The sequence below is a fragment of the Erpetoichthys calabaricus genome, chromosome 12, assembly GCF_900747795.2.
Source record: "Erpetoichthys calabaricus chromosome 12, fErpCal1.3, whole genome shotgun sequence".
Classification (NCBI taxonomy): domain Eukaryota; kingdom Metazoa; phylum Chordata; class Cladistia; order Polypteriformes; family Polypteridae; genus Erpetoichthys; species Erpetoichthys calabaricus.
In genome coordinates, this window is record NC_041405.2 from 152,395,204 (window position 1) to 152,420,023 (window position 24,820).

General features: G+C 39.1%; 1 protein-coding gene across 2 annotated transcripts in view; it reads right to left on the reverse strand.

The window, feature by feature from the left end:
• Positions 1-24,820, reverse strand: part of kcnn1a (potassium intermediate/small conductance calcium-activated channel, subfamily N, member 1a) — a 154,500-nt gene that overhangs the window by 15,318 nt on the left and 114,362 nt on the right. The window contains exons 7-8 of one of the 2 annotated variants that reach the window (XM_051935005.1): positions 11,970-12,097; positions 4,466-4,539 (exon numbers count right to left, since the gene is read on the reverse strand). In XM_051935005.1, coding sequence (XP_051790965.1) covers positions 4,482-4,539; positions 11,970-12,097 — 186 coding nt within the window. In that variant the 3' untranslated portion in view covers positions 4,466-4,481. The remainder of the gene's footprint in view (positions 1-4,465; positions 4,540-11,969; positions 12,098-24,820) is intronic. The other variant, XM_028816585.2, reaches the window with a different exon arrangement.

Sequence of the window (24,820 nt, forward strand, 5' to 3'; positions counted from 1 at the left end):
TTTGACCATCCTTTTATATATATATATATATATATATATATATATATATATATATATATACACACACACATACACATAATACATGGCGCCCAGGGGTGAAGACTGGGGCAGATCAAGAATATGGAGAGATTGTCTGGGTGTAGCTGCTGAGTATAGGGTTGTCTGGATATCCCAGCTCAGTATGTTGCTACTTCAATCATCATGATAAGCTGAGTGAAAATGATGCTGTCTCAAGAATAAAATGAAGGAATATTGTGCATAGTAATATGGTAAATGTGACTGAAATGCATTACACCTTGTGTAAAATTGGAACCATTAATTAAAAAAAGTGACAATACAATTTCATCCTGTTTAGCCAATGCTAAAACTGTTGGAAGCCGAAAACAGTACCCCAACTAATGAAATTTGCCATTGATGTATATACATGGCTCCCGAAAGTGACCATGTGGTTCATGGAGTACTCATAAAAAAATGTGTTTATGCAACCTGTACAATAAATACATTTTGATGGTTGACACAAGGAAGAAATAATTTCTCAGGCAGACTTGCTTTTCTTTTAAAAGTGTTGCCCAGTAGCTGCCAATGTAAGCTGTAACTTGTCATTTCTAATTGCATCCCCTCCCCACCATCCCAGCCCACCTCTATAAGGCTGCGAAGATGAACACCCAAAACCTCTACTTAGGTTTGGGAGGGACACGCTGGTTTGCATCTTTCCCAACCAAGAGCTCCATGGCATCTTACGCTAAGCCCAATCACAGATTGATGAATAAAATGTCCACTGCTTTTGTGTGGTGGGATAGCAAAAGAAAATCTGTAGTGCCCAATGAGTTTTTCAGCCCTGGTAAGAAACAGGCTTGAATACTCAGTTATTTATCTTAGAGATTTGAACATGTTGAGCCACTGAGTTCATGTTGAAGTTACTGCACTAGCGCAGTGGTAGCGCTGCTGCCTCGCAGTTAGGAGACCTGGGAACGCTTCCCAGGTCCTCCCTGCATGGAGTTTGCATGTTCTCCCCGTGTCTGCATGGGTTTCCTCCGGGTGCTCTGGTTTCCTCCCACAGTCCAAAGACATGCAGGTTAGGTGCACTGGCGACCCTAAATTGTCCCTAGTTTTGTGCTTGGTGTGTGTGTGTGTGCCTTGCGGTGGGCTGTCGCCTTGCCCAGGGTTTGTTTCCGGCCTTACGCCCTGTGTTGGTTGGGATTCCAACAGACCCCCGTGACCCTGTAGTTAGGATATAGCTGGTTGGATGATGGATAATGATATATTGTGTAGGAATCACGGCTTCTTTGGTCAATAGAAATATTATTGCTCAGGGATTAGGGCAGGTTGTGGCCGACAGAACTGAAGGGTCTTTTTGGCCACAAATTTCATAACCTAGTCAGGCAGAAGTATTGTGACAATCTAATCAGAATGTTGGCAGTCAACTCTGGAAAGGCTTATTAACAAAATGAAGTGGGCAGGTTTTTTGGCATGTGAAGCTGAGATGGCATGGCATATCAGTCCAAATTGGAATATTAGTATACGAATCTGGGCAGGCATATTGGCATACTAATCTGGGCAAATTACTGTGAAGTTTGGTCCCTCTTTGCCATGTGTCTTTCAGCCATTTAATGACCAATGAATTTCATTCTATTTTCAGTTTATAATAGTATGAGAATATTCTTGGGCTTAGTGGACGGATGTGGGAAGGTTTACTAAAACGATATTTCAGACGGGAATATTGATGAGTGTTTTGGCATACTAAATCAAGGAGGGTTATTAATATAAACTTCTTGGTAGCATTCATAGTACATAATGCTGGTCAGGCTTATTGGAGCATTGATTTGGGGAGACTTGATGGACCTGATGTCCGTCCATATTAAGCAAAAAACATTCTGGAATGGTGAGGAGTTAATTGTTTTAGACAATAAAACTGAAGAAAATGGACAGTCCTGATGGTATATTAAAATGGTGGGAAGCATTAAAAAACATTACAGGCTTCTTACATTGCAATCTGTTCCTGAAAACCCTTTCTTGCTGCGAAATCTCATATCGTGAATAAATAATTACCATTTACTTAAAATGAAAAACTTTAGGCATTTCTTGGACACCTAAAATGACCCCCATTTCCATTCAGATAACCCCAAAACACATGGAAATTGCTGTTATTAAACTGATTGGTTTTAGTCATCAAAATAAATGCTAATAAGACATTTACTCTTCTTTAAGTACCATTTTATTTCATAGGAGTGTTTACCTAGGCTTTTTTAACTACGGAGTTTTAGATTCTGAGTAATAGCTTTTTGATCTTTGTTGGACATTCTAACTCTTTCATGATTTTTTGGAATCATGATGCTTAATATAACGTGAGAAGACACCTTGACAAGTTTACTGAACCGCAGCACTTTGATGCAGCATTAAGACTGAGCATAAGTGAGACTGTGACTGGGTATCACCAACATCCAGTCTCACTCCGTTCTGTGTCTGCAGAGAGGTCACTTGAAACAACTAAAAAGATGATCGGGTGATAGTACTACCAGTGAGAGTTTTAAGATTGCCTCAAGCTCTGTTTTTGTAGCTATGGAAATTCAGCTTTATTACAATTTGCAAGATGAAACATTTTACCAAAATACTTTTAGTACACTGTTTGTTTACCTGAAATTGCTTATATGGTTGTATGAGGAAGCCTGTATCTGGGTGGTAATACCAGTATGTGTCATCAGGCACCTTTTTTTATCAGATTATTGGTATTTTAGGTTGTTTTGGAATAGGAGAGGTGGCATAGAGTTGCAGTGGTAGCACAGCTGCCTTGCAGAAAGGACACCAGAGTTTGCACCCCTTGTGTGCCCTGTGTGGAGTATGCAAGTTCTCACTGTGTCATTCCTCCAGGTGCTTTGTTTCCTGACCCTAGTGTGTGTGTGTGTGTGTGTGTGTGTGTTCACACTGCAATGGAATAGAACTCTGTCACGGTGTTGTTCTTACCTTGCACCCTTTGACTGCCAGGATGGATGGAATAGGTGCTACTATACAGTTGTTGGTAACAGAGTTTATTGGTAACAATGTTATCAGACACTAGTGTGCACATGATGCCCTTTTGAGTTAGACCCCCACTAGTTTTTTCGACAGTTTGTTTTTGCTTCCCTTTGGTATATCCTCTTTTGGTCCTTGACTGTCTTGTCATCCATGGATAGGCCTTTTATTTTACCTTTGGATTACACCAGCTATTGACCAAGTCAGGCCTAAAAGTATCTGAATAGATGTTATTGACCATGTGTATTGAGGACCTAAACAGAGAAGTGACATTAGCAGAGGGTGCTTAACAAATAAAAGTAAATCAGTCTTTGATATTGTCATATAATGATTATATCTATCTGTATTATAATTTAATAATAATCATAAATATTCCTACAGGGTTAGTGAGGTCTATAGGCAACTAAACATATTTATTTTGGCAGTGTTAAGGGAAGGAAGTTATTATATAATTCATAAATCATTCTTTATCATATGCAGTGATCTTTATAGGGTTTAGCAGCATACAGTGCTTAAAAGTTAAAATTAAATTAATGTCTGATATAACTATATAATCAGCATTTGCATCTGGTACAATGATATTCATTTTGGGGTAATGATCTAGTGTTGCCAACAGGTGACTGGATCTGCAATAATATTAATGGACATACATTGCTAGGATCCATTTATTTTAATGATTTGAAATTGCTTTTTTTCCTATGTATTTTAACCTAATGTGTAGTTTTGTATCTGTCCATTTTGAATTTTGTAATATTTTTTATTTTATTTGTAAACTTAAAAAGTGTTAAACAAGAATGACAAATTGATTTTAATGGCAGTGTATAGTGAGAATCTGGGCAAAAGAATTGACATATTGAGGGGGGATAGTTATTGTTCAATCCATAAATTCCCTGCTTATTTTATATAGTGCCTTCTAACGACTGCCTCGTCACAGAGTGCCTAAAATATTAATTTAGGGTGGTACACGGATATGGACGAATAATCAGCATGTGTATGTATCCTTATTATTAGATAGAAACCTATGACAATGATATGGATATGGACAAACCTTTTACTATTTGGCTATGGAACAGTGTACAGATAATATGAAGTATAACCATGGAGGGGGACTTAGGCTATACTACATACAGATGCACAGTCTTGAGTGGACTAATCGATACATGAATCTGGGCACGCTTATGGACGCATGGATCTGGGAAGGCTGGCTATTTTAAGCCGGAAAGATGCTGAATGCACACTCTGCAGCCCAAACTTCACATCATTTATTTATTCATTTCTGGTTGCTTTTTTTAAGTCAAGAAAAATCAGCACCCGTGTTTCACAGTTCCAAACCTCATGCACAATCAACCATATTCAAAACAAGACAATACATGGAAGACAGAACTTACTTCTGAGCTCTGCAGTGATTGAGCAAAACAGAGACAAAACACAGCACAAGTTTAAAAACACAACTTACACAGACAGTTTAACTGTTAGAGCTCTCTCACTGTCAGCAGGGTTTGTGGAAGGGAGGGGATCTTAACATTATGACTTTGGTGGGAGATGAGATTCAAGGGGTTATAAAAATAGGAAAAACAAAAAAAACATTCTGAGATTTACATTGAAATTCCAACAGGAGAGCAATAAAAGTGGCACAAAAGTAGCCTATTATATGAAACTTTTAACTGAACATTAGATGCTTGCTTTCAAAATTAAAAAAAAAAAATCTAAAATTCTACCTCCTGGCTAATTCTGACATTGCAAGTAGTGATCTGCAAAAAGCTACCATGCTGTTAGCTGTTTTGGTTGCTATGGTTTTAATCTGGGTGATGTATTTATGCTGCTCAAGGGTACATTCAAAATGAAAAGCAGTGAAGTATCTTATCTCCTTAGGGAAATGGTCACATTCTGGCCTGTGCTCTTCCCATGGCTTTGCCTCTTTGGCCTTTTCTGATCATGGCCCTGAGCACCACTTTCCAAAATATAGGCAATAGGATTCGGCTCAGGATTTAAAAATGTATTTATCTTGAGAATCCATACAATGATGTCTCAGATGAGCCTTATTTTGTTTAATTATAGAACAATTAACTAACATGCATGGTCACCACCAAAAAAACCCAAAGAAGGGCAGCCACAGGCAAAGTCCTGGCCAAATATGACAAATAGCCTAATGAAAGTGATGCAATCTATACTAATAATTTTTGAAATGTTCACTATGTCAAACCACTAATTCTGAGTTATTCCCCATGTCACCCTTGGCTAAATTGTAAAGTTCATTATACTTTTCCTTAAGAAAGGTAGAGAAAGAAAATGTAATTTGCTTCACAACTGTGGCTTATACATGCACATGTCTGTATGCCTACAAGAGAAGGCTGTGGGAACAAGATCTTAGCTTTTTTTTGGAGGCAGCTAACTCACTTATCCTAGTTAACAAAATTGTTACTCAGAATCGCCACTAGTTTGCTATGAGTTTTCGTCAAATAATACCATTGAGGAATCACAGAGTGCCTGGTCCCTCTCTGTTTCACATCCTTACAAGGAGAGGCTGGCTACAAATCTAGTGTTTCTAAGTCAATAAGCAGTAACTTGTTCTTTTTTGAAGAAGTGAAATTCCCTTTCTGACAAGTTGTTCTTTACTGATTCAGAGGTTCTGAGTTTTATGTCAATGTTGCCTGTGTTAGAGTATGAAATGAAAACAAGGGTGAACTCTGAGCGATTTCTAATTGGTGACAGATATCTTATTTTGATCAATGCATTTCTGCTCAAGGAGCAGTAGCTTCATTTTTGCACATTCTGAACAAACAGCAACACTGTCTCTGCCCCAAGACAGCTGAATTGTACCTTTATTCATGTTTTCACCTACTTCTTATTACCTTCTGCCTATTACTGCTTTACAAAGAAGGCTTTTGGAAGAGAAGTACACTGCCAATTGTACTTTTTCTTTCTAAAGCACAACCCACACATACAGTTATATATGGATATTTAGTGTGTATACAGTATATTGTCATGAATGGGACTATTCTGCTGCTCTTACAGGAACCGTAATCATATAAGGCACAAGAACATGATCAGAAATGGGATGGGCCCCATGTTGTAAATGCAGTGCCCTACACTTAAAAATTGTGGTAAACAAGTACCACCTGTGTACAGTAACTCCTTTATGAATGTAGGTTTCTTCAGGAATTAGATATTCTAAAACATAAGGCCTACATACCACATGGAGTGGCAGAAAGCCATTAGTGTTGCTTTAGGCTGAAACTGTCAACAAAGGGATCTCTCCTGCAACAGGGGAGGACACTGAAACCTAAGGAAAGACAAGTGGATGACAAGCTGCGATGCACTGAGTGCTTTATAACTTCTATAGTGCAAATGCACTTGTAGCCACCATAACTTAAAGAGCTTCCTAAATGTAAAACTAATTGAATTTTATAGGCTGTATTATACAAGACCCCTATTGAATGAAGAGGTGACAGAGGGGTACAGTAAAGAGGCTGGAGTGTTTCGCAGAACGTGTAGGAAATTAGCTAAAACATTTATTCATTTGCCTATTGTTTATTCTTTGAAGTGAAACAAAGAAACAGGCAGACAGGGGGCAGCCACCTACTGACAAAATTAGCAAAATGGCAGGATTTCCATTTTCTGTATTTTCTAGAGAGCTTTAATGCCATTACACACTAATTTTTTATTTGGATAAATATACAGTACCTTTTGATAATTTTTTTTTTGTTACCAGAAGCAAGGACATTTCTAAGGCGGCAGAGGACGAGTGAGACTGCCAGAGAGATGGACACTAGCAAAAGGAGAAATGCAATATGAATCATTGTGGGTAGGTGGGCCAACTGGTGGCAAAATACATTGCTAAGTATGTTCATATGGAGGAGGAATATGCAAAGACACCAATGCAGAGGAGCAAGAATAATAGCTGGGAAAAAAAATCTGGGCCTGCTGCTGCCAGGTGTACCTGATCCCCTTGTAAGACACAGACACAGATGGCCAGCGAGAACTCCTAAGCTGGGAAAGCTGGGGTCAGGCTCTCCATTCTTAGTGAATGACTGATAGAAGCCTGGGACTTCCTGTTAGAAGGTAGAACACAGTTTATGACTTGGAGGAGTGAGTCAGTGTCACTCTTTTGGGGAATGGGGTATTGAGAAACTAGATGTATGAAAGAACACCAACAACTAGTGGGATCAGTTATATCTCAATGTCGCTATATCAAAAGAAAAAAGCCACCTTTGTCAAAAATAAATCTCAGCAGCTGGTTAAAAGCCATCTTGGGCTAGAGGCAATACTGACTTTTGTGCAAAAACAGGCCAGGGTTGTGAGAGAGAAATGGCAAGTTACAAAGGGAGTACTTGGTAGAACTTTAAAGTGAAGCAAGTGTGCAAACTATGCCATTTGTCAGGGTTCTGGACATGTTAAGGTAGGCCCTGAGAGCAGCAGATGTCTAGTTTCGTGTTATAGTTTGTGCTTTCTACTCTCACTTCGTTTTTTTTTCCCCCATGCGTTCATTATTTTTTATGCAATGTATCCTGGTTTCACACATTTAGCATAATTTAAGGCATAAAGAGATGTCACGGGGAGTGTAAGCTCATATTCTGGAGGGCAACAGGAAATCAGCAGTGTTTTTCTTTCCTTTTGTGGCCAATTACTTAATTTTAATTGATCTACTTTTTAAGATTCAGATCTCATCATTTTTTCTTTTTTCATCAACAAGCAGGCAAAGAACAATGAGAAGCAAACTAAACCAACAGATGATCAGTTATCTTGATCCCACACACACCTGAAATCCATCATACAGTATCTGTTTCAATAAAACCTGTGAAAAGAGAAAAGTGAATGTCTGAGAGATGTTAATCTGCTTGGGTTAATAACATACTTGGATGGTATGTCCAGAAACAAAAATATATGTATATATATATTTATATATATATTAGTTTAGGAAATACCTGGTGTGGCAAAATTAAGTTTCTAATTAAGAAACTATATGGACAGAAAATTGTGTTCTTCCAGAAAATGAGTTTGAGAACCCAGATTTAGCTGAGCAAGCTTGCCCTTTATTGTCTCGCTTTGCATCTCATTTTGTTATTTGGCTGCTGGCTAAGGAAAATGAATCAATTAACAATTTATGAATCTTAGAAAGCAAGTTAAATAAAATTAAAGCAAAATAATAATGATCCTCTAGCACTTGTAATTGGTTAATTAAGTATTGGTAATTAAGAAAGTTGCTGGAACGAAAATTTGTAGCCCTCCAGGACCTGGATCTGCCATAAGTACACCTTCTACTAATAAAATATACATACTGTATATGTGTGTTTGGGTATACAGAAAAAAGGTATACTTTCACATCTGCGTGGTTTATTACAATAATTGAAAATACACTCAGTGGCTACTTTATTAGGTCCACCTGCTCATTTATGTACCCAGCCTGCTTCTGCAAGCAAGTGATCCTGTGGCTGTAACTCAGTCTATAACATTCATGCAGGTAAGATCAAGAGGTTTATCTGTTGATCCACCAAACATTAGAAGGACTCATTCTTGTGTTTTAAACCATTTTGACTGTGGCATACATAGTTCAGACATAGTGGTTGTAGTAGCCTTCCTATAATTTTTAACATATTAAAGTTTCTCAAGATTATAGAGTTTTAAAAATAAGCTGTAAAATTCTTAAAATTAATGAGAGATATTGGAGTAAAATAGCCAGAATCATTGATGTTAACAGAAGGAATACAAATCCTCAATTGACAGCCCTTTATAACAGTGTGTGCAGAAAGCCATCTCTATCTCAGAATGCATGATGCATTGGACGCGGATAGGCTACACCAGCAGAAGCCCACGCTGGGTTTCATTCCTGTCAGTGAAGCGACAGATGAACTCATTTGTATCTGTTCTCAATTATAATCGTGAAATGGATAAGTGAAAATTTGAACAATTATTACTGGAAAAAGAGGTTTCTTGGTCTGACTAATGTCAATTTCTTCTGCAACATGCATACAGTAAGGTTAGATAGAGCAAGGCATAAAAAGCATGAATTCATGGATCCTGCTTACCTTGTGTCAACGGTATAGGGTGGTTCTGGTAGTGTAATGGTGTGGATCTCAAAATACAAGCTGAATGTCATTTTAATGGCATGGCATACTTAAGCATTGTTGCTGACCATCTGTAAGCAAACTGCCATCTCACAAAATAGGCATCATCTCACGTAGGTTCCATAAATACAAATTCACATGGTCTGCAGATCTTGATCCAATACAGCAGTGTTGGGATAAGGTGGAACAGGAGGTTCATGGTCAAGGAATCTGCAGGAACTATGTGATGCTATTGAGTCAACATGGTTCAAAATCTTTGAAGAATATTTCCAGTTCCATGTTAAACCCATGTCTAGAAGAATTCAGGCAGTTCTGAGGGTCAAAGAGGATCATATCTGCTACAAGAAAAGTGGACCTAATAATGTGGCCGCTGAGACATATGAATTGAGGGATAATTTGCATTTCAATTAATATCACCATTTATAAAGGAAAACCTTCTAAAGGAGTACTGCAGTAAATATGCACTGAGCCTGACAGTCATATAAATCTGTTCCTAATCTATTGAAATTAGGCAGCTCTTGAAGACACCTTTCTTTATAGTGCATCCTGGTACATCTTAAGACATTCTCCCATTCTGCTACCTATCTGTACACGTGCAGATATACTGACATAATCTCCAAGTAAGTTTGCTATTGCTTTTAATTCTAGTTTTTCAAACTAACATAGTTGCTAATTGTGGTTTGTTCACTACTATGTTACAACAATGCAGTCACTCAAATTGTATGCATTATAGTTTACTTCAGTAAGTCTTCTTGGATAACAAAGAATAGTAAAATAAATAATATTCATAGCACAACTTCTAATATGAATTGACCCACATTCATATATAAGGCCTATTCCATTACCTATATACTGCCATGATCTGACGTTCTGAACCCTCAAGTGCTCACAATGTGGGGGTTGGCTCATTTTTAATTGTAATTTTGTATTTTGATATATTTTAGCATTATATTAACCATGACCCAATTTTGTTTTTTGGATTCTGCTGTTGTGTGCTCATTTTTCACAACGGTAGCCATCCTGTTTACGGTCACTATGCCTTTTGCCAGCAACAAGACATATGATACTGAATTAAAGACACAACTTCTTTTTTCCTTTTGAGTATTTTTCAATCAGTTTTCATGGAAAAGATATTAAACCAGGGAATGAGCACTGATGACCTTGATTTTTTGGACAACATTTTCAGGTTTTGTAACTTTTTTTGGTTATGACCTCTGTCTATTCAAGGACTTTTCTTGTCACTCCCTTCCAAACCTTGCCCTGGTCCAAAGTCGATTGAGCAATCTTATTAACAATATGGAGGATATTTTAAAGATTTCTGATTACTAAGTACATTTTTAAACTGTTCGTATTCTAGAGATAATTTTTTTATGGTGCAATAGGTCAAGTACAGCAAGTTAAATATTTTGCAAGTGTAAAAACAGAACCTTGCAGTTATATCTACTGTGGACCAATCGATGACAGCTGAATGTTTTTAAATCCTAGTCCTAAAATTACATTAAGCTCTGAGGTTTATAAAACATAAAATGCCATCACCTCAGTATATAAACGCCTAGTGTGTACACTTTAATATACTATATATCTTAATCATTCCACAATCACCGACTGGTCCACAAGGAATAACTGCTAATACTTTGCTTTTAAGTAATGGCCCTATTTTAACACTAGTACAGAAATGCCCTTATACTTGCTTGTTGCACCACAGAATGCTTACCTATGAAAAGTTTAATGGTGTTTTAGTAAACAGAATTGTTTTTTCCTATCCATGTAATTTACAAATTGATGAACCTGGGTGAAAGAAGGGGTCGTATTCTGAAAAAAAAAAGTTCCTAAAATGAAAACAGTACTCAAAAATTCTAAGTACTTATTGTAATAACCTTTCTTAGACACCTAATTGAACTTGAATGTTTACCACAGTTTTTAGAAGACACTCTCTCTCACCATATTTAATGTATTTCCGAGATTTGTTTAGGTAAGGAAGTTAGAAGTTTTGAGTTAAGGTTGTTATGCTTACTAGTCATGGTCCTTTGGTGTGGTGTGGCGATGTGCTAATTAGTACATACAAGAAAGGCTTTCTCTGTACTCTGTGCCAATAATTAGCCTAAAAACCTATATAAAACTTTAATTAAAAAATACTCAAGAGATTAAAAGATTGTGTATTTGATTCAAAGCAAGGATGTCAAGACATGTGAACCATGATGTCATAACATGTCACATAACTTGTGTGTCTTATGACTAGCAAGGGGCACAGAAACAGTGAACAACATGGAAAACGAGTGCAAAATATCTGTGTCTGGAAAAAAAACCGAAGTCATAGTAAAGGGACCAAATGTAATACTAAAAAATATCAAAATTCAATAAATCAATTAAAAAAAAAAAAACACATGCTGACTAAATGAAGGCCCAGAAAAGAAGATCATGACAAGTTTCCAACCCTCCCCCACCCCACATTCCCCAAAACCATATGACTGACTAGCATTTCACTGAAGAAGAAAAACAAAAGGCTGATAGGTAACATTCAAGTTGCCTTGCCATTTGTATGACTTATCATACACAAGATTTTTTTGCCACAAGGGTGTCAAAACTAGATTACAGCAGCTGTAGTAAAAACAAATTCCCATAATAATCTAAAAACTCTCTCATTGCTTCTTTCTAGGACAAGTTTACACTAAAATATCTCGCTGCATAATAATCAGTGCAGTCCCTGGTAGTGTCACCTCTTTAAAGCTGGAAAGGTAACACAAAAGTAACACTGTGACACACCCATGACTTAAGCACAGTATCTCAGGGCATTGCCATCAGCTTGCTGCTGAAGGGAGATGGCATTCTGGCTGAGTGCAGCCAGCCCTCTAGGCCTCCCTGACTTGTCTGCTTTTCACGGCCTGGTCCACTTACTGGTGAATTGCTTGCAGGAACTTGCGCTGGTGTTTGCGCACCCTGGCGTGGTCAATCTTCTTCACCAGTTTTGTGTGTTTATAGATGAGCCATGTTTCCCTGAGTACATTTGCAGCCGTGTTTTTAACCTTTTTAAAAAAAAAAAAAAAAGAAAAAAAAAGAAAAACACAAGACAAAAAAAAAAGAAAAACAGCAGAGCAAGCTTAACGTCTTACAAATATTTGTCACTGGTTATCCGCACAATAGCTGAAGTAAAGGGTGAACAAGTATAGAAAAAGCATGAGAAATTTAATTGTGACCCTGAATAACGCCAAGATGTTTCTAGTCCCAGTGTAGTACGTATCCTCAAAGACTGAGTGTAAGAAGGGCAATGTCAATAAGAAAAACTGAACTGCAAATTATTCAGTTACCCACTTTAATTTTTCAATCTTGTCCCTTAACATGTTCACACTGTAAATGCTCCAGATAATCTTTTTTATTGTTGTTCCCAATTATCATGAATTAGCTCGAGATGAAAATGTACGAAGATTCTGAGGAAGAACCAGAAAAAGTCAAACATCTGAGGTGAGCATTGGAATGAAAGATGAAAGGAGTACAGTAGTTAGCTCATAGTTTTGAGTCCTACTTGGACTGATGTCTGTCCATTTATGTACATTTGAATAACATTGGGAAGAATATGGTGTGCTGTATGGCTTTAGTATAATTCTTTGCTGTATTTTGATTAATTATACAAATACAGTAATTATGCCTTTCCTAATGCTATTTCCCACTTGTGAAACCTGCTTAATCCAATGTAAAGTTGTGAAGGGTCAAAGACTATCCCAAAAACACAGCAGGAGTGAACCAATAATGATCAGGGTGCTAGTCCATCTTTGAGGACACACACTCACTCACACCAGTCTAGTTTAGAGTCACCAGTTAACTTGTCCTGACTGGTATTTTGAAGGAAAAGAGTGCTTTAAATATAGGGGACAACATGGAAACTCCTCATTGTGCAGCCAGATACAACTCCATGTCCATCCTTAAATTTGCCAATAGCACCATACCATTGCAAGGCTGATTATCAATGATGAGAAACTTTACAAAGTGGAGAGCTGTGTTCTGACACGGTGCTGCCAAGAAAATAAATAACAATACCACACATTAAATACAACACCAGACAACAGATAAAAGAAATAGGCCCATGATGTCAGTATGAGTGGCTGTTGACTAGAATTATAAACAATGCATATAAACTGTGCGTATATTCTATTGTGTCATCTAAAAGTGGTTCTGTAGAATTAAAGAGCTTGACTTTGTAATGTAGTGTCTGTTACATTCATAAAATATTCAGATCTCTTCACTTTTTGTACATTTTATTGAGTTGTTGGTATAATTTTAAATGCATAATTTTGCCATGTTGCCCATAATAATAATAATACATTACATTTATATAGCGCTTTTCTCAGTGCTCAAAGCGCTATCCACACAGGGAGGAACCAGGAAGCGAACCCACAATCTTCCATAGTCTCCTTACTGCAAAGCAGCAGCACTTCCACTGCGCCACCTGTGAGGACAACCTATAGTGAGAAAACATTTTCTTGGAAGGTTTGCAAATTCATTGAAAATCAAAAAGTGAAATCTGTCATTCATATAAGTATTCAGACCCTTAATTCAGTACTCTGTAGAAGTTTATTTGACAGCAATTCCAGCTTCGAGTCTTCTTGGGTAAGTTTCTACAAGCTTTACATACCTGGATTTCGACAGTTTATTCCATTCTTCCTGGCAGATCCTCTCAAGCTCTGTTAGGTTGCATGGGAAGTGTCTGTAAACTGCCATCTTCTAGTCTCTCCACATGTGTCCTATAGGGTTTAAGTGTGAACTGTGGCTAGGCCACTAAAGAACAGTCAGAGACGTGTCCCAAGTGTTGTCTTGTATGCTTTGGGTCATTGTCATGCAGAAAGGTGAACGGTTGCCCCAGTCTGAAGTGGTGTGCACTCTGGAAAAGGTTTTCTTTAAGGACCACTCTGTATTTGGCTGCATTCATCCTTTCCTCAATTCTGACAAGTCCCCCTGTCCCTGTTACTGAGAAGCACCCCTGAGCACCGAGCATGATATTGCCACCACCATGCTTCAACACGGGGTGGGTAAGACAGGTGATGAACACTGCCTGTTCTTTACCAGACACAGTGCTTGGAGTTCTGACCATTGATTCAATTTTTGTCTCATCAGATGGGAGAATCTTTTTCCTCATACCCTCGGAGTCCTTTAAATGTTGTTTGGCAAACTCTAAACGGCTGTCATATGCCTTTTACTCAAGGGTCACTTCTGAAATGATCATACTTGAGTTGGGTGATCCCATCTCTGCATAGGACCTCTGAAGCTCTCTTAGAGTGACTATTAGGTTTGTGGTCACCTCCCTAACCATGGCCCTTCTTGCTCTGCTACTCGGTGGCCAACTATAGGAAGAGTCCTGGTGGTTCCAGACTTCTTCAATTTCACAATTTTTGAGGCCACTGTATTCCTAGGAACACTCAAAACTTTAAGAATGGTTATATGCCCTTGCCCTGATCTATGTATCACCAGAATTTGATTGTTGAGGTCTACAGAGAGTTACTTTGACTTTACAGCTTGTTATTTGTCCTGGGACTTTATATAAGGGGTGTGTGCCTTTCTAAACAACTTCCATTCAATTCAGTTTGCCACAGGGGAACTCATAAGAAGTTCTAAACACATCTCAATGAGATGTAAAGCAAACAGGATGTACCTGAGAGTGCCACAGAATAAATACTTCTATGAATAAGAGATTTCCGGTTTTGATTTTCATACATTTGCAGACCTTTCTGAAAACACGTCTTCACTTTGTTATGGATTATTGAGTGTGAATCGATGAGCAAAAGTGTCAAATATATCCATTTACAATTAAATCTACAATATAATAAACTGTGCTGAACAGTTAGGTCTCCTAACTGCGAGGCAGTAGTACTACCACTGCGCCACCATGCCGCCCCATTTACATCTTATTGCTAATAATGAGCCATTAAAACAATGAATGCAGATATTTAAGATGTTTAATAAACAATTAAGGTTGGGAGCAATAATTGACTTCTCATTAAGAAGGTGGGTTGGAAGAAAAACCTGCAGCCACTGTGGCTCTCCAGGACCGACATTGCCCACCCCTGATTTAGAGTGTCAGTGAAATAATGAAATGTTGTAATCTGCAGAAAATGCAGTTGTGAGGTTGTTCTTAGTTTAATGCAGAGTAAATGTTGATTAACTGTGTGCATTTTGGCTTATTATATATAGTCATGCTTCAGAAGCTCCTTTCCTCTTAATTTTTTGGATAAGTTAAATGACTTTTTTCTTTTCTTTCTTGCTTTCTTAAATTTTATGTTTACAAAGATCATTCAGCTTACCCGCTATGAACTGAAGCAGCACAAGCAGTGAGTTGTGTGAATTTAATCTGAATCTACTGTTTGTCCTTAACAGAAGGGAGCTGTGTGCCCAAAGTATTTTGTGCAGACACCACATTAATATTTTTTTTTAATGCGAGATGGTTAGGACCTTGGAAAAAAGAAAGCAGAGGTGAATAGAACTCAAAAATGATGGCTTTTAGGAATTAACTGGTAAGGACTAAATTAGGGGCAGAGTAAGTGTAGGTGAAAACATAGACCATGCAAACTCCAGAGGGACTGTGAATTGGCAGGAAATTAATTAGTCTGTCACTGTTTGTGTGCTTAAACATATAATGCTTATGTTTAGTCAGTAGCATAAGAATAGGCAATGATTACAGATTAAAGTTACTCAAGAAAGGCCATCCACCTGTCAGCTTTATATATATAACTAGTGGGCAAAGCCCCCTGCTCGCTTCGCTCACCCACCCCCCACAGCCAGCTGCTGCTTGTGCCATGGTGCGTGATCTGCATGTTGTGCTGCGCGTTGATCATTTAAAAGAGTGTACAGCAGCTGTACTTTTGTCTCACTTCCTTGTCTCGCAGGACGTTAAAGTGTCTCCAAGAAGTTGTTTATAAGTAGGGCTTGATGTGCAAAAAGAAAGTAGAGGTGAATGGAATTCAGAAATGATGCCTTTTAAGAATTAACTTGTAAGGACTAAATTAGAGGCAGAGTAAGTGTAGGTGAATACATAGACCATGCAAACAAGTAGTCTCGCGGGACTTCAAAGTGTCTCTCCGAGATGATCACGTCTCGACCCAATATTTTTTTTATTTTAATAGATATATATCTTTTATATCTGCATATCTAATAGTGTCTATTATGTCTGCCTATCAACCATTGGGTCTTTCATATTTGCCTATTACAGTGTATAGTGTCTGCCAAACCTAAATATCTATCTTGCAGTGTCTGGCCTAGAATGTATTTTTCTCTATAAGCCATTGTGTCTTTTGTCTGACTATGTAGTCCAACCAGCAAAACTAAAATATCCATCTACCTGTATCTATTGTCACAACTTACAGCACAATGAAAATTATTTACAAACAGTTATGTGTTGCCATATCCTCTAAAATGGATGTATTACTATTAGTACTAGCAGCACTGTCTCTTATAATTATCATTAGTATCATAAGAGTAGTAGTATTTTATTAAATCATTATTCTTATATCTACTTTTCTACAGAAACTGGAAAACATGTTTCTTAACAGTATGGTTGAAAATTGCACTCTGCATGTGTTTAAACTTTGTTTTGGTATCTACAAGCTGGTTTGGCAAAATTATCTGTTTTTGTTATGTTTATGTTCTTAAATTCTAACATCCTCCTGTACAGATGATGAAGTATCACCCATTCTAGGGTAGGCTTCTGGCTTGTTGGAATAAGAACGTCCCGAAGTATAACATGAGCCAATCAAAGGTGTGGAAATGGACTTTTTTAAGCACAGCCTTTTCCTGTTCAGTTCTCTGAGAAATACTCTTACTCAAATACAGATCTACACTCCCAATCCTGGCTGGTACTGGCCTAATAACAGTAGTAGGACTGTAACAAAAGATCACCTAAATCAGAGAAGACCCCTGGGGTCTGAGAAACAAGCAGGGTGCACATAATTAGACAGGTGACTTAAGAACTGAAGTCGGGCCCAGCTGCAGGGGTCAGGAGCACTAGTTCATGGTAAATCTTCAAATCTCATCTCGACAATATTTTAGAAACATATTGAACTAGCCAACCCGCGGCATAGCATAAGCCGCATAATTATTTATTGATGGGTGAACACTTCCTGAACAACACAGTTGTCCAAATGGGGTGGGTCTGAGGATCGACTGTGAGTGAATGAAATGATGGAACTCTGAAGAGGGCAACATACAACCCGTGATTGAAAACTGGGTTTGGCAGATACAGGCATATCGTTTTGAAAGTTTGTCCCTGTGCCTTATTAATTGTCATTGCAAAGGCCAATCTAACAGGAAATTGTCTGCGTGTAACAGTAAAAGGCAAATATTTGAATCTGATGGGGTCAGGGATATCCAGGGAATAAGGACAGTTTGTGAGGTAGGAGCTGCGATAGTTTTACACTCCAGTACATTGTGGTGAATGCTGGTAACAGTCTGTCTGGTGCCATCACAGAGACTTCTTGCTGGCATGAGGTTTCTGAGAAGCATGACGACTGAACCTATTTTAATTCTGAGTTTATGCGGAGGCATGCCAGTGGGAGTAAGACTGTTAAGAAATTCTTCGGGGAATGAAACTTGATCTGCAGGATCGTCTGTGACGATGGAGGCAACGCTGGTGAAAGTTACTTCGTCGGTAGGGATAAGTTTCAGTACCTGTTCATTAACGTGCAGCGAGTCTTCGTTGGTGACGCTTAATATAGCTTGCGTACTGAGTTGTTCTGGAGTCACAGTTGAGAAACACTTTTTTAATGAGTTTTAAGCACAAGGAAAAAAATGAACATTTGAAACATCCGAAATGTAATAAACCACCAAGAAAAGTAACATTGCAACAATGCACGCTACGAACCGATCGCTGTAAACAGAAGTGAAAACAAAATCAAGCCTGGTGCATTCTTTAACTGCCTTCTCTGCCTTATGCGTCCAGCCCCCTCTCTCTCGTGTGTGTGTGTCTCTCTCTTGCCCGCCTGTGTGTGTGTCTCTCTCGCGTGCCTGTGTGTGTGTCTCTCTCGCGTGCCTGTGTGTTTGTGTGTCTCTCTCTCTCGCGCGCCTGTGTGTGTGTGTGTTTCTCTCGCGCGCGCCTGTGTGTGTGTGTCTCTCTCACGCGCCTGTGTGTGTGTGTGTCTCTCTCGCGCACCTGTGTGTGTGTGTCTCTCTCACGCGCCTGTGTGTGTCGCTCTCTCTCTCTCGGTCGCTCACTCGCTGCACAGGGAATGCACAGGGAAATCATCGCCGCGTACGGCTGCTTAGTGAATTATTGTTGGTGGGCGGGGCTCTGTGAATTGGCGGGCGTGGCGCTGTCTTTCGTGCGTTTTGCTTGCCATGGACGGTTTCTGAGAAGCATGACGACTGAATCTATTTTAATTTTGAGTTTATGTGGAGGCATGCCAGTGGGAGTAAGACTTAAGAAATCCTTCAGGGAATGAAACTTGATCTGCGGGATCGTCTGTGACGATGGAGGCAAAGTTGGTGAAAGTTACTTCGTCGGTAGGGATAAGTTTCAGTACTTGTTCATTACGGTGTACCGAGTCTTCGTTGGTGATGCTTAATATAGGTCGCATACTGAGTTGTTCCGGAGTCACAGTTGAGAAGTCGATGTCGCTATATAGTTGTTGAACGGGATCAGAAATAAAAGGAAAGCAATGTGAAGGTAATAAATGAGGGAGGAGTGTTAGAGTTGGCAGGCGGGGCTCTGTCATGCGTGCCATGGTCGGCTGCTTAGTGAATTGTTGGTGGGCGGGGCTCTGTGAGTTGGCAGGCGTGGCTCTGTCTTGCGTGCGTCTTGCTTGCCATGGACTTAGTGAATTATATATATAGATTGGAAACTGTACTGCAGTGAGTGATCAATTCTTGTTAAAAGTCTCTTTTGCGTTTGTACTAACTTTCCACATCATGAAAGCAGACTGAGACAAACCAAGACTACAGTTTTTAGCCACAGGTCACAGGTTACTCAACGGCCATTCATACTGACAAATGCCTGATTGCTTCTTCTACAGTATATACTCTATGTGTTGTATCAATGTATTATGCTGTATTCCTTGTCTGTTGTTAGTGTTTTATTACTGTCACAGGTCTGTGGGGCAGAGACCTGGGACTGTGGGGGTCATAAGGGCTACAGCTACTTTTAACCTATTATATTCTGTGTAACTATATAACCTCTGCTGTCAGACAGTAGATTGCATTGAAATATTGGTCACCCACATGTTGTCAATAGGTTTACAATAAAACATTATTCAGTATTATGCACTTTCTCTGGTGTGGCGTGTGCATTCATTATAAGAAAAATACTGAGGAAATGAGAAAAATCCTGATTCTTATCGATAATATGGTTGAGAGAGCAAGAAGAGTTGAGATCAGTGTGTCTGAGCTGGTAAAAGTATTTAATAACTTTTACTGTTTCAAGTCTATAATTCGAAAAGACAATTCTGCTTTTAGACTCTAATTCCAATACAGTGATCCCTCGCTGTATCGCGCTTCGCCTTTCGCGGCTTCACTCTATCGCGGATTTTATATGTAAGCATATTTAAATATATATCGCGGATTTTTTGCTGGTTCGCGGATTTCTGAGGACAATGGGTCTTTTAATTTCTGGTACATGCTTCCTCAGTTGGTTTGCCCAGTTGATTTCATACAAGGGACGCTATTGGCAGATTGCTGACTTTCTCTGATCCTGACGTAGGAGGTGTGAGCAGGGGGGCTGTTCGAACACCTAGACGATATGGACGCTCGTCTAAAAATGCTGAAAGATTATCTTCACGTTGCTACCTTCTGTGTGCAGCTGCTTCGTGAAGCGACATGCTGCACGGTGCTTCACATACTTAAAAGCTCAAAGGGCACCTATTGATTTTTCACTGTTTTGTTTTTCTCTGTCTCTCTCTCTCTCTCTGCTCCTGACGGAGGGGGTGTGAGCTGCCGACTTCAACAGCTTTGTGCCGGCGGTGCTTCGCATACTTAAAAGCCAAACAGCCCTATTGATTTGTTTGCTTTCCTCTCTGTTTCTGACAGCCTGTGCTCCTGATGCGCACTCCTTTGAAGAGGAAGATATGTTTGCATTCTTTTAATTGTGAGACAGAACTGTCATCTCTGTCTTGTCATGGAGCACAGTTTAAACTTTTGAAAAAGAGACAAATGTTTGTTTGCAGTGTTTGAATAACGTTCCTGTCTCTCTACAACCTCCTGTGTTTCTGCGCAAATCTGTGACCCAAGCATGACAATATAAAAATAACCATATAAACATATGGTTTCTACTTCGCGGATTTTCTTATTTCGCGGGTGGCTCTGGAACGCAACCCCCGCGATAGAAGAGGGATTACTGTACAGAGTTGCGATTTTTAACCATTCTAAATTAACTGAATAATTTTTAATCATCTTTATAGTATTACCTAATATTGATCACAAGCTTTCAGTGAGGTTTCCTGCAGTAGAGATTCTTGCAGAAATCCCTGCATACCACATTCCCACCTCCCCAAGGGGTCTTGTATGTAGTGGGAGACATGTAAGTAAGAATTTATTTGTACTGCTAAGACATTATCATAAACTTGAAACGAAACAAATGTTTTGGGAGGTTGTCTTCTACACTTAACTGCCCGATAAGTTGGACTGAGAGGTTGACTGAAATCTGGGTCTGTATAACTGACTACAAATTTTTGTGTGGGTGGACGTGTCCTGCAATGGACTAGTGCTTGGTCCAGGGTTAGTTTTGGTATTGTACCTGATGCTGCTAAGGCTTTGGTATTACATCAGCCTTGAGTTTCACTTTTTTATTATTGAAAAAACGTAGTTATAAATGCAAGTTATTGGGGACTTGTGATAATTACAGGCAGGCAAGCCTTTGGAAGTGGGTTAATAATTTACCCTTTCTGAATGGGTCTTCATTATTAAATAGTGAACCTCATTGATATAAGGATTTGTTACCAATTTTGGTGCATTTTCTGAGGATCAAGACTGTCGTTAATTATTATTTCTTGACCCAGATGTTTCCTTTACATGGTTACTGGTAGAATGTCTAGTGAGAGCTTGGTGCAAGGGCAAGCAGTTTGTGCGATCTACAGGAGGATTACGTTGCTAAAGGGCTTAATGGTACGGTCAAGGAGAGGCTGGAAGTGGTGAAGGGGATGAATCTGTTGGAGGTGTTGCATCCAGATAAACCTAAGGATGCGGAAGAGGAACGATGGCAATGAGCCAACACCAGTCGCCAATCTTGACGTGTATTTAGCATTTTTATTGCAGGACTGGTTAACCGCTGTGGCAGACAGTATTACCTCCTGAGAGGAAAAGTGGCATAATTATATTGATGAATCTATAGCGCAGATGCAGCAATCTGCGTAATGACAGTGGTATTGTATGCATGGAACAAAAATTGATCGCTTTCTTTAAATGAAGGGATCACCACTGGGAGGAAACTCTGCATAAGTCAGTAAGGCAAAGCATGCAGCTGTATTGTCAGCCACCAGTACATTCCTACACCAACTGGGAAAGCTGTAGCCAGATTAACCTTATCATCTACACCTGCTACAACACTGACACTAGATATTTTAAAACTGAGGGTGACTTGCTCTACTACTGATGTAATTGAATTTATAGGAACAAGGTGTCCTATTTTCAGAATTACTCCCAAAAAATGAAGTTAAAGTGATAAGGATTTTATATGTCAACTTGCAAGGTCCTACCGGTAGTTGGTGGTTGGCAGAACCACTAAGTACAGGTTTGCAAGATGATACCAGGCAGCAGTAGACAATATATCTCAATATAACAAAATAAGCTTCCGTAAAGTGTAAGACTTTTCAGTAATAATTGTCTTGATGTCTACAGATCAGAGACTGCAATTCACATCTGAATTTCAACATCAAGCAATGTCAATAACAACGCTTGGAGACAACTTTTCAAGGTGAAAAGTATACACCAGAGGAAACTATACATCTGGTGCTGAAACACTTCCACAGATGAAGATGAACAGCAAAGTGAAGCACACAGCCAGCCGTTCTCCTTTTAAAATGGCTGAGTCTCACAACAATTATTTGCTCTTTGCTTTTTTTACTTCATAAAACAACATGGATACCTTATTTTGTAATATGGGTGCAATCTCAAGACCTGCTAATACTTGATAACACTTTTGGTTTAAAAGGACAGACATATTTGGTAGGTTTTGATGCATTTGCTTTCACATTGGGAAAATTCTGTACCCTTCACCTACATTATGAAATGTAAGAGCAGGCTACATATGATTTAACTGGTGAGGGTAGGATACATATGATTTCAATTTTATAAAAGAAAATTTTACATTAAAAAAAAATAATGTGATAAATTAATATATACCTTGATTGTAAGGAATTAACTTTGACTTGAAAAATACTGAACTGATACTTTTAACACTTCTGTCTCACTGATTCAAAGTCCAAGCTTTGAGTTTTTATGCTCTCCACATGCTCTATGTTGGCAATCTTTCCATATTCCAAAGACATTTGTTAGGTTAACTGTCAATTTTGAAATGCCCCCCTATTTTAGGCATGTGTGAGTTTGTCAAGAAATGGACTGGCACCTGTTTCTGGGTTGTTTACTGCCTTGAGCCCAGTACGTTTTGGAAAGGTGTCTACTGGAACACTTCAGTTATAACATGGGAAATGACAAAAACAGCTAGTGGAATTTGACTGCTTGAAATAGCAAGCTTAATCTGAGTCCAAGTGATGAACTGTTAATTTGATTTATGTGCTAGTTATGGATTGTCCATAATGAACACTGTCTTCTAAGGCAAAGATGCTCATAAGCATAATTTGACTTTGTAGCCAGGTCAACTCATCTCAGGCTATATGTTCTGGTCACTTGAGTAAAGGGAGATCCTGTGCTGTCAGGTGATCATCATCTGATGGTGTGCTGACTTTGATGGATTGATCACTCAACTAGATAGACCTGGAGATCCTAAGGAGGTAGAGACAACTAGCAAATGAATCTGTTCACAATGAATTTAAATCTCACCTCTAGGCGATCAGCTTCTTCTACTGTAAAATATGGGGGAGGTCAAGGATGCAGAGAATGAAAGAACAGTGTTTAAGACCTCTGTAGTGTGGCCAAAATGTTGTTGGTGCCTATTATGGTGACAATCCTAGGATCTATTGCTGGACTCCAGCAATTACAGAAGCCACTATGTTGAAGAAAGAGTCTTTCCATACAGTGTTAGCAGCAAGGTGTTTTAAACTTAACTGAGAGGAGCTGGCAGGCCAAAAAAGCAGAAGCTTCAGCAGTGCCCGAAGTGAAAGCCCATGTTGTTGGTGAGACCATGGGGAATAACTTTTATATGGCCTCTAAGAGGTACTGGTGACAAGGGAAGTGTAGGCAAGATGTTGATCTGGCTATTCTCAGGAGATATATGTGAACATTTACCTCAACTAGGGATATTGCCAGAAGGTAGAAAAAATACTTTGAAAACTCCTAAACCTAATTGATACATCCTTCTCAGGGGATGCAGTAGGAGTTTCCAAAGTGGTAAGGAAATGGGGTGGATGTGACCTTCCAAAGAAGCTGAAAACTCTGGATATTGTGAGGCCAATGCTAAGTTGAAAGTGGGAACAAGTTTGCACTCAAGTCTGATATGGGTGGATAATAATAATAATTTTTTGCATTTATATAGCGATTTTCTCACTACTCAAAGCGTTCAGCAATTGCAGGTTAAGGGCCTTGCTCAAGGGCCCAACAGAGCAGAGTCCCTATTGGCATTTACGGGATTCGAACCAGCAACCTTCCGATTGCCAGTGCAGATCCCTAGCCTCAGAGCTACCACTCCACCTCTGACCTCCCAACTGGATGTCATGGTATTCTCTACAAAAAGAGATTTCCTTTTTACAGTAGGTAAGTGGTGCACAGCTGCTCCAAGTAGAGGAGTTTAGGTACACTAGGGTCTTGTTTATAAGTGACAAGAGATGTGATCATGATAACTAACTAATACTGTACCAGATTGTTGGTATACCTAGGCCTGCAGACAAAGCAGTTGATTAATCAGTCAATCTAAACCTTGATCCTCACCCCTGATCACTAGCTCTGGGTAGTGACTGAAATAATGAGTTAAAGTTGTTGAAGGTTCCTGAGCAGGCCTGGTGGGTGTACTTTCCATGGTGAGGTGTGTAGCTTATTAATGCTGGAGTAGAACTTCTGCTTCTCTATTGATAGAGACCAGTCGGGGAGACTGGAGCAAGTATTTAGAATGCTTGTGTATTGCCTCTCACAGAAGAAACAGCCCACTGGAAGAATACCCAGGGATCCCTGCAGGGATTATAACCCCTGGTTGTTCTCAGAAAGGATGATAATTCCCAGGAGTGGGTTGGAAGAAGTTACAAGGGAGAGTATAGCTAAGTATGTTTCCACTGCGACTCATCTGGATAAGGTGAGTGAAAAGGATAACAATGCTCACTATCATCCTTTTTGCAGAGCACTGCCTTTGACGCCACAGGAGTATAATTTGGCACACATATACTTCTCACCATGAGTCAGGTTTTTGACATATAATTTCGGGGCCTTGCCTGGAGTGGTGTGGAGTTGGAATGAGTGGCCTTAAATATTACAGTTTGATCTAGCATCATAGAACTAGTGCCACACAGGTTAGGATGGTAGTGTAATTATCAGCATGTTTACCTTTCAAGAATGGTATCTGGGTTCGATTCCTGCCATTTAAATGGATATTTTTCCTTTAATTAAGCATTCCCCTCATTACTTTTGTCACTGCCACAAGATCTCCCTGATGAGATCATAATGTCCCAGGAACT